Source organism: Barbus barbus (assembly GCF_936440315.1).
Source record: "Barbus barbus genome assembly, chromosome: 18".
Lineage (NCBI taxonomy): Eukaryota > Metazoa > Chordata > Actinopteri > Cypriniformes > Cyprinidae > Barbus > Barbus barbus.
This window is the reverse complement of record NC_136746.1, coordinates 23,587,562-23,603,617: the sequence shown is the minus strand read 5'-3', so window position 1 is coordinate 23,603,617 and position 16,056 is coordinate 23,587,562. Positions and strand designations below refer to the sequence as shown.

General features: G+C 45.5%; 1 protein-coding gene across 1 annotated transcript; it reads right to left on the bottom strand.

The window, feature by feature from the left end:
- Positions 1-1,289: 1,289 nt before the first annotated feature.
- Positions 1,290-4,017, bottom strand: LOC306884103 (G-protein coupled receptor 4-like). Its single transcript, XM_079439780.1, has 2 exons — positions 3,833-4,017; positions 1,290-2,856 (listed from the first exon to the last, which is right to left on the bottom strand). The coding sequence occupies exon 2, from the start codon at positions 2,847-2,849 to the stop codon at positions 1,836-1,838; it is 1,014 nt and encodes a 337-aa protein (XP_079295906.1). The 5' UTR covers positions 2,850-2,856; positions 3,833-4,017; the 3' UTR covers positions 1,290-1,835.
- Between the last annotated feature and the right edge of the window lie 12,039 nt (positions 4,018-16,056).

Here is a 16,056-nt window from a genome sequence, read left to right as displayed (position 1 = left end):
TATATATATATGTATTGTGCATGTTAAGGTGATTAGCTAACGAGCTCCACCTGGGCTGGTCTGATTGATTATCTGATTGTGCTCCTCCCAAACCTTGTTAATAAAACATCATTTAGAGATTAGACTTGCCCCTTCTCTGTCCGCTTTTAAATCTCTCCTAAAAATATATCTGGTTTCTTTGGCTCATAAATAATTTTCTATTATGGTCTTTGCTTAGTCTTCTAAGGGTTTATACTTTGTTTCTGTTGTGTTATGAACATATTTACGTATTTTATTATTGGGGCAAGTCCCTGTTTTAATTGTTTAGTTGTGCTGACTTTTATATTCTTTTTACTATTTTTGAATTTCTGTACAGCCGTGGGGCTGTTTTATATGTGTTATATAAATAAATTGTACATAACATATATATATATATATATATATATATATATATATATATATATATATATATATATATATATATATATATATATATATATATATATATATATATATATATATATATATATATATATATATATATTATATATTATATAATATAATATAAATGTCGGGAAGTCATGGCCTAATGGTTAGAGAGTCGGACTCGTACTCCAAAGGTTGTGGGTTCGAGTCTCGGGCCGGCAGGGATTGTAGGTGGGGGGAGTGAATGTCCAGCGCTCTCTCCACCCTCAATACCACGACTGAGGTGCCCTTGAGCAAGGCAACAAACCCCCAACTGCTTCCCAGGCGCCGCAGCATAAATGGCTGCCCACTGCTCCGGGTGTGTGTTCACGGTGTGTGTGTGTTCACTGCTGTGTGTGTGCACGTTGGATGGGTTAAATGCAGAGCACGAATTCCGAGTATGGGTCACCATACTTGGAAGTATGTCACTTCACTTCACTAACTAACTTAACTTTAACACTAAGAGAAAGCTGTCTGTATGTCATTTAAATCTGATGTTCCAGATACATTTTTTTTTTTTTGAGCCAATCACCTGAACCATAAATATCATGACAAATTACACTGGAGCCAAAAGAAAAGAAAAGGATGTCATGACAGTGTTAATTGGCTGATGGCACTACAAGAATGCACACAGTACCCACTCTTTAGCAACTCTCTTGAGCTGTAAATAAAATAGAATAAAAAAGAAAACTAAATAAAATTGAATTATAATATAATATAATTTGGACACTATACAGTGTGTATTATTAAGACCATTATGAAATAGCATAGATCGATTAATTCCATTCCAGCAGTGTAGACATATAAATGATTGACAGACAAATAAACTAAACTAAACTAAGATAAAATAAGATCAATTTATTCAGAAAGACAGGTCATTTTTATACAAACAAGTTCAGCGCTGATGTACAGTATTCAGATGTTATGTGTTATCTTTTATTGATATATAGAAATATAATTGTTGGTTAGGTTGGTTATAAGAAAAATGTGCATATGTGTTTGTCTAGGTGTGGTTTCAGTTTTGCACCCGAAATAGTATCAGCACAGTTCTCCCCACTCAGTATTAGTTTTGTTCCAGCAGTGTAAGCACGGAAATGACTGACAGACAAATAAACTAAGATAATATAAGATATATTAAAATAAAATAAAAATAGGACCAGCAGTATAACATGGAAATGATCAACAGACAAACAAAAAAGTCAGGAGCTAGCAAGGCTAACTAAAAGTGTAGCAATGCCAAATGTCTTCAGATTAAAAATGAACAATAATGCTACAGCATCTGTCTTAGATGATGGCACCACCATAAATCTAATTAAGCCTTTTGTATTAATTTGGCAAAGCTTTTTTTTTTTTTTTGTCCAAAATGTATTTCATTACCAGGGAGGAAATCTTCAATCACAGTCTAGAGTGGAGCTTGTCGCTTTCTCTGTTCGATATGATCTGTTCCTCACTCTCCTCAGGCAAGGCAAGTACTTCCCAGCGGCGGCACGAAAGTCTCTGCGGAGAAAGATGTAAAACACAGGATCCAGCAAGCTGTTAAGGCTCAGAAAGCCTCGTCCTAACTGATAGGGCACAAACACAGCCTTCTCCCAAGCGCACGGACTGCTGTGTATCAGCAGTCCCACGTACTTCACACAGCCGATGAAATGATAGGGCCCCAGCACCGTGATAAATATGCCCACCAGAAGGGTGAGCAGACCCCTGATACTCCTCTTCTCCTCAGATAAAAGCGAGTTGATTGCCATCAGTGAGCGGACGGTCTCTCTGTGGAGACCAACAATGAAGCTCAGGGGTATGATGAAGGACACAAGAAGAGTAATCAGCCTGTAGGTGATAAAACTGCCCTCTGAGGGATACTTCTCAATACAAAGAGTGTAATTTTCCTGCTTGGGAAAGAGCTTGTCGAATGCGATGGCAGGTGGCACCGCAATTAGAATCCAAATGCTGAGGGCTATCCAGCGAGCAAACTTCAAGTTACGGAGATGCTTGAAATTGAGAGGTCTGGCGATGGCCAGGTGACGTTCTAGCGCGATGATACACATGAAGAAGATGCCCGCGTAAATGCTAATGTAAAAAAACATACCCATGAACTGACAACTCCGGGGTCCGAAGCGCCAGTAGTGGCCATTTGCATAGTAATCTGTCCACAAAGGCAAGGTCAGAAGTTGAATTAGATCTGCGATCAGAAGGTTGATGACATACACTGGTAGGACGTTCTCCGACTGGATGAGTCTGTAGAGCCCAAAGAGCGCCAACAGGTTTAAAGGGGTGCCGATGATGAAGAAGATTCCATACAAGACTGGAAGGAAGATGCCGTCTTGACTGAAGTCGATTCCGCAAGCGTTTCCCACAATCGCTGGGGCACTCAAGCTGCTGAGGGCACTAACATTGAAGTGGTTCTTCATCTTTTGTCTATGACAGAGTGGTATTGTGTTGTTTATATGGTTTAAATCCTTTTCACAAAACAAAACTACTGCCAGTACCAACGTTTTTATGCAAATGTTTTATTTTGATATGGAGCACCGACTAAATATATGCACCATTATACATGGGAAATAAACATTTACAGAACAAGTCATTCAAAACGCTGTAGAGGGAATTCACTAAGAATGAATTGCAGCACTTTAGTTCCCAGTTCACATGTGGACTCATTCAAATCAGGTAATGGCACAAATATGCCCACAAACTGTGAATTTACATTCATGCATTTGATAAATGCTTTTATCTAAAGCTACTGTAAAGCCATCCAAGGTATACATTATTACATCAGCATTTGTGTGTGTGTGTGTGTGTGTGTGTGTGTGTGAGTGAGTGAGTGAGAGACCCTGGACCACAAAACCAATCATAAGGGTCAATTTTTCAAAATTTAGATTTATACATCATCTGAATACTGAATAAATAAGCTTTCCATTGATGTATGGTTTATTAAGATAGTACAATTTTTGGCCAAGATACAACTATTTGAAAATCTGGAATCTGAGCGTGCAAAAAAATCTAAATACTGAGAAAATTGCCTTTAAAGTTGTCCAAATGAAGTTCTTAGCGATGCATATTACTAATCAAAAATTAAGTACTGATATATTTCGCGGGTCAAAAAAACAATAATTTTGATGCATACAATGTATTTTTGGCTGTTGCTACAAATATACCCCAGCGACTTAAGACTTTTGTGGTCCAGGGTCACACACACATATATATATATATATATATATATATATATATATATATATATATATATATATATATATATATACACTGCACTTAGTTAATGAAAAAACATATTTACAAAAGTGGCAAAACTCTTCAGTGAATTCACCCTTAAAAATTCTCATTAGGTTAATAACCTAAATCCAAAGGATAAATATGAGTAAATCAGTAAAGTACTTACCTAATGTGTTCTGATATGAATCTTGAGTTTCAACAAATAACTTCTGACCAAAGAGACAGCTCAAGGTACTTAATTTACAACAGGAATATGACTTCATATGATGCAGGGGAGACATTAAAAAAATCCCATAAAAATAAGCATATTTTAGTGTAAATGAGCTCAGCACATGACTAACATCAACTAATGCAGAAGAGGAAATGTGTCAAGAGGATATGATGATCTGCATGGCTTAGTCAACATTTAACCAACACCCAAACCACTTTTGTTTGCCATATTTGACCAGTAAATATGAACTGTTGCACTTGACAACCATCTTTACAACCAACATTGAGCCATACGCATGACAAATAAATCAATATATATATATATATAAATTAAATAATTTTAAAAAGTATTTCAAGACATAAAGATTGGTTAAAGGGATGTCAAAGACATGTACAGTACAGTGCTGTTGTCAAACAGTCAATTGCATCATCTTCATGGGAAGCAGCTTGACATGAAAACGGAGAGCGAAGGGTAGATTAAAGTTGGAGCATGTAAAACCTGTTGAAAGGTTTTTTAGAAAGCTAAAAGTTATCCCAACCTTAGATGTTCATAGTTTTTTTTTTTCTTGCTGCCCATTACTGGTCACACTTGAGAGGAGAGATGATAAACTAGAAAAACTAGGCATGTGGTATTGATGGTAACCTGCCTATCCTTGGAAGCAGCATACATATTTCATACTCGTAGACCAGGAAGTATAAAACTGCTCAGCTTCTATCTGCTTTTGAAGGTTTTATCAGTCCCCAGTTGATCTAGAAGTCTAGGTAACACTCTTCAAGCAGTCTGAAGTGGCATTTCTTAGGGCTGTTGGTGAGTCCAGGCTGAGGGAGCTCCTCCAGCAGCCTCTGCGATTGAAGCAGATGTTTGGCTCAGCCTTTGGAGTGGATGAATACATTGTACATTTATTGTACATTTCATATGGTGATTTCATTTAATTTGTTGTTTAAAGTGATAATATATAACTAAATTTCCACCATATTTCTGGTATTATCTATCAAACTAATCTAACTAATTTGTGCTGGCTAATGCTAAACATAAATTCAGTAAGATTGTTATCCACATCGGCGCTAATGATGGTCGACTTCGCCAGTCGGAGATCACTAAAAATAATGTTAAAGAGGTGTGTGAATTTGCAAGTACAATGTAATATGCTCTAGTCCCTTCCCTGCTTACCGGGGTGAGGAGATTCATAGCAGACTGTCGTCACCCAATGGCTGGATGTCTAAGTGGTGCTTCCAGAATAACATAGACTTTATAGACAATTGGATGAGTTTTTGGGGCAGACCTGACCGTGCCGTTCTTCTCTCTAGAAATATGGCACATAGTCTTAGAGTTTGTACTTGACTAACTGGGGCCCAGGTCAGGAAGCAGACAGTCTGGCTAAACCGACCATCTGCTAGCCGCCTCACGTCACAGAAGTCAGTTAATTCTCAGCACATAGATACTCCTTCACCTAGATATCACACTATAGAGACTGTGTCTGTTCCCCGAACTAGAAAATACAGAAAACGTCAAACCAAATTAAGAGTAACAATTTAATTGATGTTCATCAAATAAAAAATGTTTACAATACAGAGAAACAATTGATAAAACTTGGCTTACTGAATATCAGGTCCCTTTCTACAAAAGCACTTTTTGTAAACGATTTGATCAATGATCATAACCTAGATTTGCTCTGTTTGACAGAAACATGGCTAAAACCAGATGAATACATTACTTTAAATGAGTCTACTCCCCACAATTACTGCTATAAAAATGAGCCACGTCCAAGAGGTAAAGGGGGAGGTGTTGCTATAATTTATACCAATATTCTCAGCATTTCTCAGAGGGTAGGCTTTAAGTATAACTCGTTTGAAGTTATGGTGCTGCGTATAACATTATCTAGAGAAACACGTGTTATTGATAAATCCCCTGTGATGTTTGTACTGGCTACTGTATACAGGCCACCAGGGCACCATACAGACTTTATTAAATAATTTGCTGACTTTCTATCTGAGTTAGTACTGGCTGCAGATAAAGTCTTAATTGTTGGCCATTTTTGTTGGCAATTGTTGGCTGCAGATAAAGTCTTAATTGTTGGCCATTTATCATGATTGGTGATACAACGGCTTACGTCATCACGTCTCTCTTCCGCTTCCGCTTCCGGCACACACCCAGACTGAGATCACACACACACACACAGGGCCTTGCCCTTTTTCGCCTTTTTCACCTTTTTATTCCGTTTTTATTTCGCCTTTTTATCTCGCTCGACTTTCAACGCAATAACATTATGCCATACAGAACCGTCTGCCACTGAATCTGCTTTAACGACGACAGTGGGGCTTTGACAGCCTTAGTCAAACGGGTTGGCGCATATGGTCGGGTTGTTAGATAGTACGCCATACGGAACCATTTGCCACTGAACCTGCTTTAACGACAACAGTGGGGCTTTGACAGCCTTAGTCAAACGGGTTGGCGCGTATGGTCAGGTTGTTAGATAGTACGCCATACGGAACCGTTTGCCACTGAACCTGCTCAAACGACGACAGTGGGGCTTCGACTGCCTTATTCAAACGGTTTTTCTATAACGTGTGAATATATCCACTACAGCGTTCTAGAACAAAATACTCATGCTGCTAACACTCCCACCACCTCTACTCCGTGTGTTTCTCTGCACAGACCCTGTGCATCCAGGACGCGATCTTCCCAGATGTCCTTCACTCCGGCGCCGGGACACCACAGACCCTGGGTGCTCCAGCAGCGGAGAACGCGAGCCAGGCCTCGGGTGACGACTTCCCCCCCCGTCTTCGAGATCTCCACAAGGAACCGATTCGCCCCCCTCCGCGAGACAGAATGCGACGTTGTGATCGTCGGAGACTCCATTGTCCGGCACGTCCGTGCTACGCTAGCTGAAGGTAAAGTACACGCTTCTAACATCCCCACCACCTCTACTCCGTGTGTTTCTCTGCACAGACCCTGTGCACCCAGAACGCGACCTTCCCAGATGTCCTTCATCTCCACCCGGAACCGCTTCGGCCCCCTCCGCGAGACGGAAAGCGACGCTGTGATCGTCGGAGGCTCCATCGTCCGGCACGTCCGTGCTACCTCAGCTGAAGGTAAAGTGCACACTCACTGTTTCCCCGGTGCTCGTGTTCTCAATGTTTCTGCGCAGATACCCGCGATCCTGAAGGGCAACGAGAACATCGGTGCTGTCGTGCTGCACGCGGGGGCCAACGACATCAAGCTGCGGCAGACGGAGACACTGAAGAGGGACTACAGGAGCCTGATCAAGACGGTACGCAGCACATCGCCCGCGGTGATGATCATCGTGTCAGGACCGCTTCCCACGTATCGACAAGGAAATGAAAGGTTCAGTAGACTGTTTGCTTTAAACGAATGTTTATCGTCATGGTGTAAAGAACAGAAACTGCTCTTTGTTAATAATTGGAATCTTTTCTGGGAGCGTCCTAGGCTCTTCCGTGCTGATGGCCTGCACCCCAGCAGAGTCGGAGCAGAACTCCTGTCGGACAACATCTCCAGGACGCTACGCTCCATCTGACTAGTAAGCCAATTCTCAAATAACTGCTATGATGACTTTTGTTCTACACACTTAAAAGATAGAAGTACTTGCGTTGTCCAATCTATACAGACTGTGTCTGTTCCCCGAATAGTGAGGTCAAAATATAAATTTAATGTAGGATCTAGAAAAAATCTGACCGTGATTAAACCAGAAAAACGCAAAATAACTGAACAAAAACAATTTTTAAAACTCGGGCTCCTAAATATTAGATCACTCGCACCCAAAGCAGTTATTGTAAATTAAATGATCACAGATAATCATTTTGATGTACTCTGCCTGACTGAAACCTGGCTGAAACCAAATGAATATTTTGGTCTAAATGAGTCTACTCCACCGAGCTACTGTTATAAACATGAGCCCCGTCAGACTGGTCGTGGCGGCGGTGTGGCAACAATATATAGTGATATTCTCAATGTTACTCAGAAAACAGGATACAGGAGGTTTAACTCATTCGAACTACTTCTGCTCAATGTTACACTGTTAGATATGCAAAAGAAATCTCTCCTATCTCTTGCTCTGGCTACTGTGTATAGACCGCCAGGGCCATATACAGATTTCCTAAAAGAATTGGCAGATTTCCTCTCAGATCTACTAGTTAATGTTGATAAACTGCTAATTGTCGGAGATTTTAACATTCACGTTGATAATACAAATGATGCGTTAGGACTTGCGTTTACTGACCTAATAAACTCTCTTGGAGTCAAGCAAAACGTCACCGGGCCCACTCATCGTTTTAATCATACGCTAGATTTAATTATATCGCATGGACTTGATCTTACCGATATAGATATCGTACCTCAAAGTGATGATGTTACTGATCATTTCCTTGTATCGTGCATGCTGCCTATTACTGATATTAGTTATACGGCTCCGCGTTATCGTCCGGGCAGAACTATTGTTCCAGCCACCAATGACAGATTCACAAATAACCTGCCTGATTTATCTCAACTGCTCTGTGTACCCATAAATACGCATGAACTAGACGAAATGACTAGCAACATGGGCACTATCTTCTCTAATACATTAGAAGCTGTTGCCCCCCTCAAATTGAAAAAGGTTAGAGAAAAACGTACTGCGCCATGGTACAACAGTTATACCCATTCTCTTAAGAAATAAACTCGTATTCTTGAGCGCAAATGGAGAAAAACTAACTTAGAAGTTTTTAGAATTGCGTGGAAAAACAGTATGTCCAGCTATAGGTAGGCTCTAAAAGCTGCCAGGGTAGAGCATATCCGCAAACTCATAGATAATAACCAAAACAATCCAAGGTTCTTATTTAACACAGTGGCTAGACTAACAAATAAACAGACACCGCCCGATCTAAATATTCCCTCACAGTTTAATAGTAATGACTTTATGAATTTCTTTACTGATAAAATAGATAACATCAGAAATACAATATCAAATGTAGATTCTACTGCGTCTAGTATTTCAGCTTCATTCATCGCACCCAAAGAAAAACTGCAGTGCTTTACAACTATAAGACAGGAAGAGCTAAATAAACTTATCAGTGCATCTAATCCAACAACGTGTTTATTTGATCCTGTACCTACTAAATTACTGAAAGAGTTGTTACCCGTAGCAGATAAACCGCTTCTCAATATTATTAACTCATCGTTATATTTAGGTCACGTCCCAAAACCATTCAAGGTGGCGGTTATTAAGCCTCTTATTAAGAAACGACAACTAGATTCAAATGAACTGGCAAATTACAGACCCATTTCAAATCTTCCGTTTATGTCTAAAATTTTAGAAAAAGTTGTGTCTACTCAATTATGCTCCTTTTTGCAAAAAAATTATCTCTATGAAGAATTTCAGTCAGGTTTCAGGCCCAATCATAGTACAGAAACTGCACTTGTTAAAATTACGAATGACTTACTACTTGCTTCAGATCAAGGCTGCATCTCATTGCTAGTATTACTTGATCTTAGTGCTGCGTTTGACACTATAGACCATAATATACTCATAGATCGATTACAAAACTATATTGGTATTCAAGGACAGGCTTTAAGATGGTTTAGATCCTACCTGTCCGATCGCTACCACTTTGTTCATTTAAATGGGGAGTCATCTCAATTATCACCAGTAAAGTATGGAGTACCACAAGGATCTGTCCTAGGTCCTCTGCTATTTTCAATATACATGTTGCCCCTTGGAAATATTATTAGAAAACACGGGATAAGTTTTCACTGCTATGCTGATGATACTCAATTATATATCTCAACAAGACCAGATGAAACTTCTCAACTATCTAAGCTAATAGATTGTGTAAAAAGTGTAAAAGATTGGATGACCAATAATTTCCTCCTACTAAATTCAGATAAGACAGAGATATTACTTATTGGACAAAAAAACAGTACACAGAATCTCGTGGATTATAATTTGCATCTAGACAGATGCACTGTTACGTCCTCTAAAGTCAAAAATCTGGGTGTTATATTAGACAGCAACTTGTCCTTTGAAAATCATATATCCCATGTTACAAAAACAGCATTCTTCCATCTCAGGAACATTGTTAAGCTTCGAAGCAGGCTACCTGTTTCTGATGCAGAAAAACTAATTCATGCATTCATGACCTCTAGACTGGACTACTGTAATGCACTGCTAGGTGGTTGTCCTGCATCTTACAATAAACAAGCTACAGATAGTCCAAAATGCAGTGGCTAGAGTTCTTACCAGATCAAGAAAATATGATCATATTACTCCAATTTTACAGTCTCTGCACTGGCTACCTATTAAGTTCCGTATCATTTACAAATTATTATTACTTGCCAATAAGGCCCTAAATGGTTTAGCACCTGCGTACCTAACTTGTCTTCTACCACGCTATAATCCAACCTGCTCTCTAAGGTCGCAAAACTCTGGACTTTTGGTAGTACCTAGGATAGCAAAGTCCACTAAAGGAGGTAGAGCTTTTTCACATTTGGCTCCCAAACTCTGGAATAGCCTTCCTGATAACATTCGGGGTTCAGATACACTCTCTCTGTTTAAATCTAGATTAAAGACACATCTCTTTAGCCAAGCATTCACATAATGCATTTTATAATCTTGTACTGCAGTTATATCTGATCAGACGTACATTATTATTATTCTTTAGCTTGGGTTGAACAATTTATTTTTGCTTAGATGGAACAGCAGCTACGCTAATCATGTCCCTGCTTGTCTCTCCGTTTCTGCCTAGGAATGACAGAACTTCAGTCTGGATCCAACCATTACATGATCTGAGATGACCGAACACCTGAGATGGAGGATCAGCGCCGGTAGATGACGTATGTGGCCCTGATCGTAGGCGGAGGCCAGACACCTGGATGAGCGCCAGAGACAGATCCCCATTGAGGACCCCGCCACTTAGACAGCCATCGGGAAAGACCACTGGAACCAGCTGAGCCCTTACAATCTGACTTGCTGCAGTTTGGAATTGAACTGCTGGTTTGTTTGGCCAGAGGAGAATTGGCCCCCCGACTGAGCCTGGTTTCTCCCAAGGTTTTTTCTCCATTCTGTCACCGATGGAGTTTTGGTTCCTTACCGCTGTCGCCTCTGGCTTGCTTAGTTGGGGACGCTTCATTTCCAGCGATATCATCGACCTGATTGCAAAGACACTATTTAAACTTATTGACACATTATTTTCCTTTTTTGATATTGTGCAGTTGCTTTGACACAATTTGCATTGTAAAAAGCGCTATATAAATAAAGGTGACTTGACTTGATTTGATTTTAATATCCATGTCGATAATGAAAAAGATGCATTAGGATCAGCATTCATAGACATTCTCAACTCTATTGGGGTTAGACAACACGTTTCAGGACCTACTCGTTGTCAAAATCATACTCTAGATTTAATACTGTCACATGGAATTGATGTTAGTGGTGTTGAAATTCTGCAGCAAAGCGATGATAGCTCAGATCATTATCTAGTCTTGTGTAAACTCCATATAGCTAAAACTGTAAATTCTACTCCTTGTTACAAGTATGGTAGAACGTACCAGGTTACGTATGTAACCCAGGTTCCCTGAAGGGAACGAGAGCTACGTCCGAAGACGCGATGGGAACGCCATCAGCGTAACCGGCGCTCTGAATATTTTATACAACAGTCTAATGGATGGGCGAGGCGTCACGGGCGGGGTGACGTCACGACCAGGAAGTATATAAGCACGTGCGGCGGAGCCCGCGTCAGCTTCAAGTCATGAAGCAAGCGCTGGCAGGGATGCCGGAAGTGTGGCTCGGGACGTAGCTCTCGTTCCCTTCAGGGAACCTGGGTTACATACGTAACCTGGTATGTTCCCTTCCAGGAACTTCGAGCTACGTCCGAAGACGCTATGGGAACGCAATACCAACGCCGCCAGACTGACAAGTCCCTGCCTGGTGTCAGGCTGAAAGGACGGAGGAGCCTGGAGTGGCTCTGATGTCGAGGTTGTAAAACCTGGCGAATGTCAGGGGCGTGGACCACCCAGCAGCGTTGCAGATGTCTTGCATGGAGACACCTGCCCAGAAGGCCTTGGAGGCCGCCACACCTCGGGTCGAGTGTGCTGTGACTCCCAGCGGTGGGGGAAGGTCAGAGGTCTCGTACGCCAGATTGATGGCATCCACTATCCACCTGCTAAGAGTGGGCTTCGTAACAGGAAGACCCCTCTTAGGCAGACCAAAGCACTCGAGCAGTTGGTCCGTCTTTCTCCACAGGGCAGCTCTGTGGATGTATGCGTCCAGTGCTCGCACTGGACACATAAAGTTGTGACTTTCCTGGTCGGGCTCCCTGAAGGGAGGAGGACAGAAGACCTGGAGTACGACCGGCTGTGGTACAACCGTCGGAACCTTCGGTACGTACCCCGCACGGGGGTAGAGAAGACTTTCGCCGAACCGGGCGCTAAGTCAATTCACGAAGGGGCCACAGACAGGGCCTGAAGGTCACTCACCCTCCTCAGAGAGGTGATAGCCAGCAGAAAGACGGTCTTGATCGTGAGGAGTCTATCAGTTATCTCCCCGAGAGGCTCAAAGGGTGCTCTGCCCATAGCCTCTAGTACCACAGCCAGGTCCCACGTGGGGACACGGGGTCGTACAGGTGGCCTCAGCCTCAGCGCACCGCGGAGGAAACGTGTAACCAGGGGGTGTCTGCCCACTGACTGGCCACCGATAAGGGCGTGGTACGACAAGATAGCTGCCACGTAGACCTTAATAGTGGAGTGGGTTAAACCTGCGGAGAAACGGGCCTGCAGGAACTCCAGACTGCGCGAATCGGGCAGTTGACTGGGTCGAGCTGGCGGTCCCCGCACCAAGAAGTGAAGAGTTTCCACTTCAAGGCGTACAGTTTCCTCGTGGAGGGAGCTCTGGATTGAAGGAGGGTCTCGACAACCTCGGTTGACAGACCGGAAGCTATGAGTTGCGCCCCCTCAGGGGCCATACCACAGCTTCCACATCTCCGGGCGGGGGTGCACAAAGGTGCCCCCGGCCTGTAAGAGGAGATCGCTCCTGATCGGCGCCAACCACGGGGCGCCGTCGAGGAGCGAAATCAGGTCCGAGAACCATACTCGGCCCGGCCAGAACGGCGCTACCAACGGTAGGCTTACCGCGTCCCGGCGCACTCTCGCCAAAACTCCCGGGAGCAGAGCGATCGGGGGGGAAGGCGTACAGACGGAACCTCGGCCATGTCTGTACCATAGCGTCCAGTCCCGGAGGAGCTGGAGGAACCAGAGGGGACATTGCGCTGACTCTCGAGTGGCGAAGAGGTCCACCTGTGCCTGGCCAAAAACCTTCCACATCTGCTTCACCCCTCGGGGTGAAGCATCCATTCCCCCGGGCCTCGGCCCCTGTCTCGACAGGACGCCTGCTCCCATATAAAGATGCCCAGGAATGTGCACAGCTCTCAGTGACAGGAGCTTGCCCTGGGACCACACAAGGATCTGGTGTGCCAGCTTCTACAAGGGGCGCGACCGCAGACCTCCTTGGTGGTTGATGTGCCAGCACGTGGTGATCTCCCAGGTCCGGGAGGAAGTGCTTGAGCGCACGGAACACAGCTAGGATCGCTAGCTGGTTGATATGCCACATCAGGTGGCGACCACTCCACAGACTGCGGGCAGGGTGGCCACTCATGACCACACCCCAACCGGTGAGGGAAGCGTCTGTCGCTAGCGAGACGCGGCGACAAGGAGCTCCCAGCACCGGTCCCTGAGACAAGAACCAAGGTTTCCTCCACATGTCTAAGGCACGGACAACGGCGTGACACTTTGACAGCATGGAGCGAGTTTTCCCTCAAGAAAACCCCCTTGGTCTTGAGCCACCACTGTAGGGGCCTCATGTACAGCAGGCCAGAAGGTATCACGCTGGACGCAGCTGCCATGAGCCCGAGCAGTCTCTGAAACTGCTTGACAGTGAATGGCTGGCCCTCTCGCACTCTCTGACTGTCGTGAGGATCGACTCGTCGAAACCCACACCACGCCTAGTTAAGTGGTTCTCTGAGCCGGAGAAAGCACACTTTTCCTGGCGTTTAGTCTTAACCCCAAGTCTTTCATGTGGGCGAGAGCGACATCTCAATGCCGAATCGCCAAGCGCTCCGATCGAGCGAGCGGGGTGAGGGTGCTAGGCCGAAGGGAAGAACCCGATACTGGTACGCTTTGCCCCCAAAAGCGAACCTCAGGAACTTCCTGTGAGCAGAAAGGATGGACACATGGAAATAGGCGTCCTTGAGGTCTATCGTGACAAACCAGTCCTCGGACCTGATTTGAGACACGATCTGATTGACCGTCAACATCTTGAACTTCAGCGAACTGACTGAGCGGTTCAGGAGACGCGAATCCAGTATGGGCCTCAGCCCACCATCCTTCTTTGGAACAATGAAATACCGGCTGTAGAAGCCGGTGTGGACTTCGTGAGGTGGAACCAACTCGATGGCTTCCTTTCTCAGCAAAGTACCGACTTCCTGTTCCAAGACCAGAGCCTGCTCGGGGCGGACCATAGTCACGCAAACCCCGTTGAACAGCGGAGGTGGCCCATCGAACTGGATGGAATAGCCAGCCTCTACTGTCCGCAGGACCCAAAGAGACACATTCGGCAGCCGCTGCCAAGCTGCCAAAACGATCTACTAAGGGAATCAGTCTCTCGAGACTGACCTCTGGTGTCAGAGAAGCGGCCAGACCGCTGCCTCGCTGTGGCGCACCGGCAGGAGACGCATGATCTGGCGGCTGAGGCGAGTTTCTCAGGCCCGCTGAAATCACAGGCGGAAGAACCTAAGAGTACCACTCGCTGGGACCTGCTGTGCCCTGGAACTGCAGGGTTGACAGACAAATCCCCGGAGGGCACCGAGGGGAGACGGTCACCGTGTGCCGCGGTGTAAGCCGCTCCACCCCAGTAGGGGCCGCCCTCCGAAGTCCTGGGGCTCGCCCTTCAGGACTTCTTCGTCGAGGACCTCTTGGCCGACAAGACATCCCTCAGGTCTGCCTTCGGCCTCGAAGTCCCCGGCGCGGAGCGCCGCTGTCCTCGGCTCCGCCTCGGGAGAGCACGAGAGGCGACGCTCTCTTTCTGCGCAGCCCTATGTGAGGAGCTGGTATGCGGAGGAGGCTGCCCGCCCAGCAGCCACCTCCCACTGGGGCGAAGGAGGCGGAGAAACCTCGTGAACGCCTGTCACATCAACCTCCTAGGAGGAAGAAAGACGCAGCGTCGAGCCCTCGTCTCGGGGAAGAGACCGCTTCCAAACCGAGAGACGGGGCGCCAGATCTGGCGGATATGGGAGGAGATGTCCGTCTCGCTCTCACCAGCCAGATCAGCCTGCGAGCCCCATTAGCGCAGCCGCCGCTCTGCCTCGGCAGGTTTTTTTTTTTCTCGCGGCAGCCGCTCGTAATGAGGGCAGCTGGCTCCCTCGAGAGCCGATTTCGCATGCTCCGCCCCCAGCGAAGCCTCGTGAACGCTCGTCACATCAACCTCCTCGGAGGAAGAGACGAAGCGTTGAGATCTACGAGCCCCACGAGTGCAGCCGCTGCTCTGCCTCGGCAGAAGCAGGACCGAAACCGCGCGGAGAGCTCGAGAGCGAACGAGGCGGCGAAACCTCGCCAACGCTCGTCACGTCGACCTCCTCGGAGGAAGAGAGACGAAGCGTTGAGCCCTCGTCTCAGGGGGGAAGAGTACCGCTTCCAAACCGAGAGACGGGGCGTCAGATCTGGCAGATACGGGAGGAGATAGGGACATGCCCGTCTGACTCTCGCCAGCCAGATCAGCCTTTTTTTTTTTTTTTTTGCGAGCCCCGCGAGCGCAGCAGAGCGGGACCGGCTTTATTTGTGCTTGTGCAAACACTGGAGCTTACAAAGCTCATCGACATCTTTCACATCCACCTCCTCGGAGGAAGACAAGCGGGGCATCGAGCCCTCTCTCTGGGGAAGAGAACCGCTTCCGAGCACAGAGAGCGGGCGCTGGATCTGATGATCAATATGCGAGCCCCACGAGCGCAGCCACCGCTTTGCCTCGGCAAAACGGGACCGACACCGCATGGAGAGCTCGCTTTTCTTTACTGGGGCGACAGAGGCGGCGAAACCTCCTAAACGCTCGTCACATCAACCTCCTCAGAGGAAGAGAGACGAAGCGTCGAGCCCTCGTCTCCGGGGGAAGAGACCGCTTCCGCACCGAGAGTCGGGGCGCCAGA

What these genes read in the sequence shown, in the direction of transcription:
- LOC306884103 (XM_079439780.1), bottom strand. Translation starts at nt 2,849, where the DNA reads ATGAAGAACCACTTCAATGTTAGTGCCCTCAGCAGCTTGAGTGCCCCA.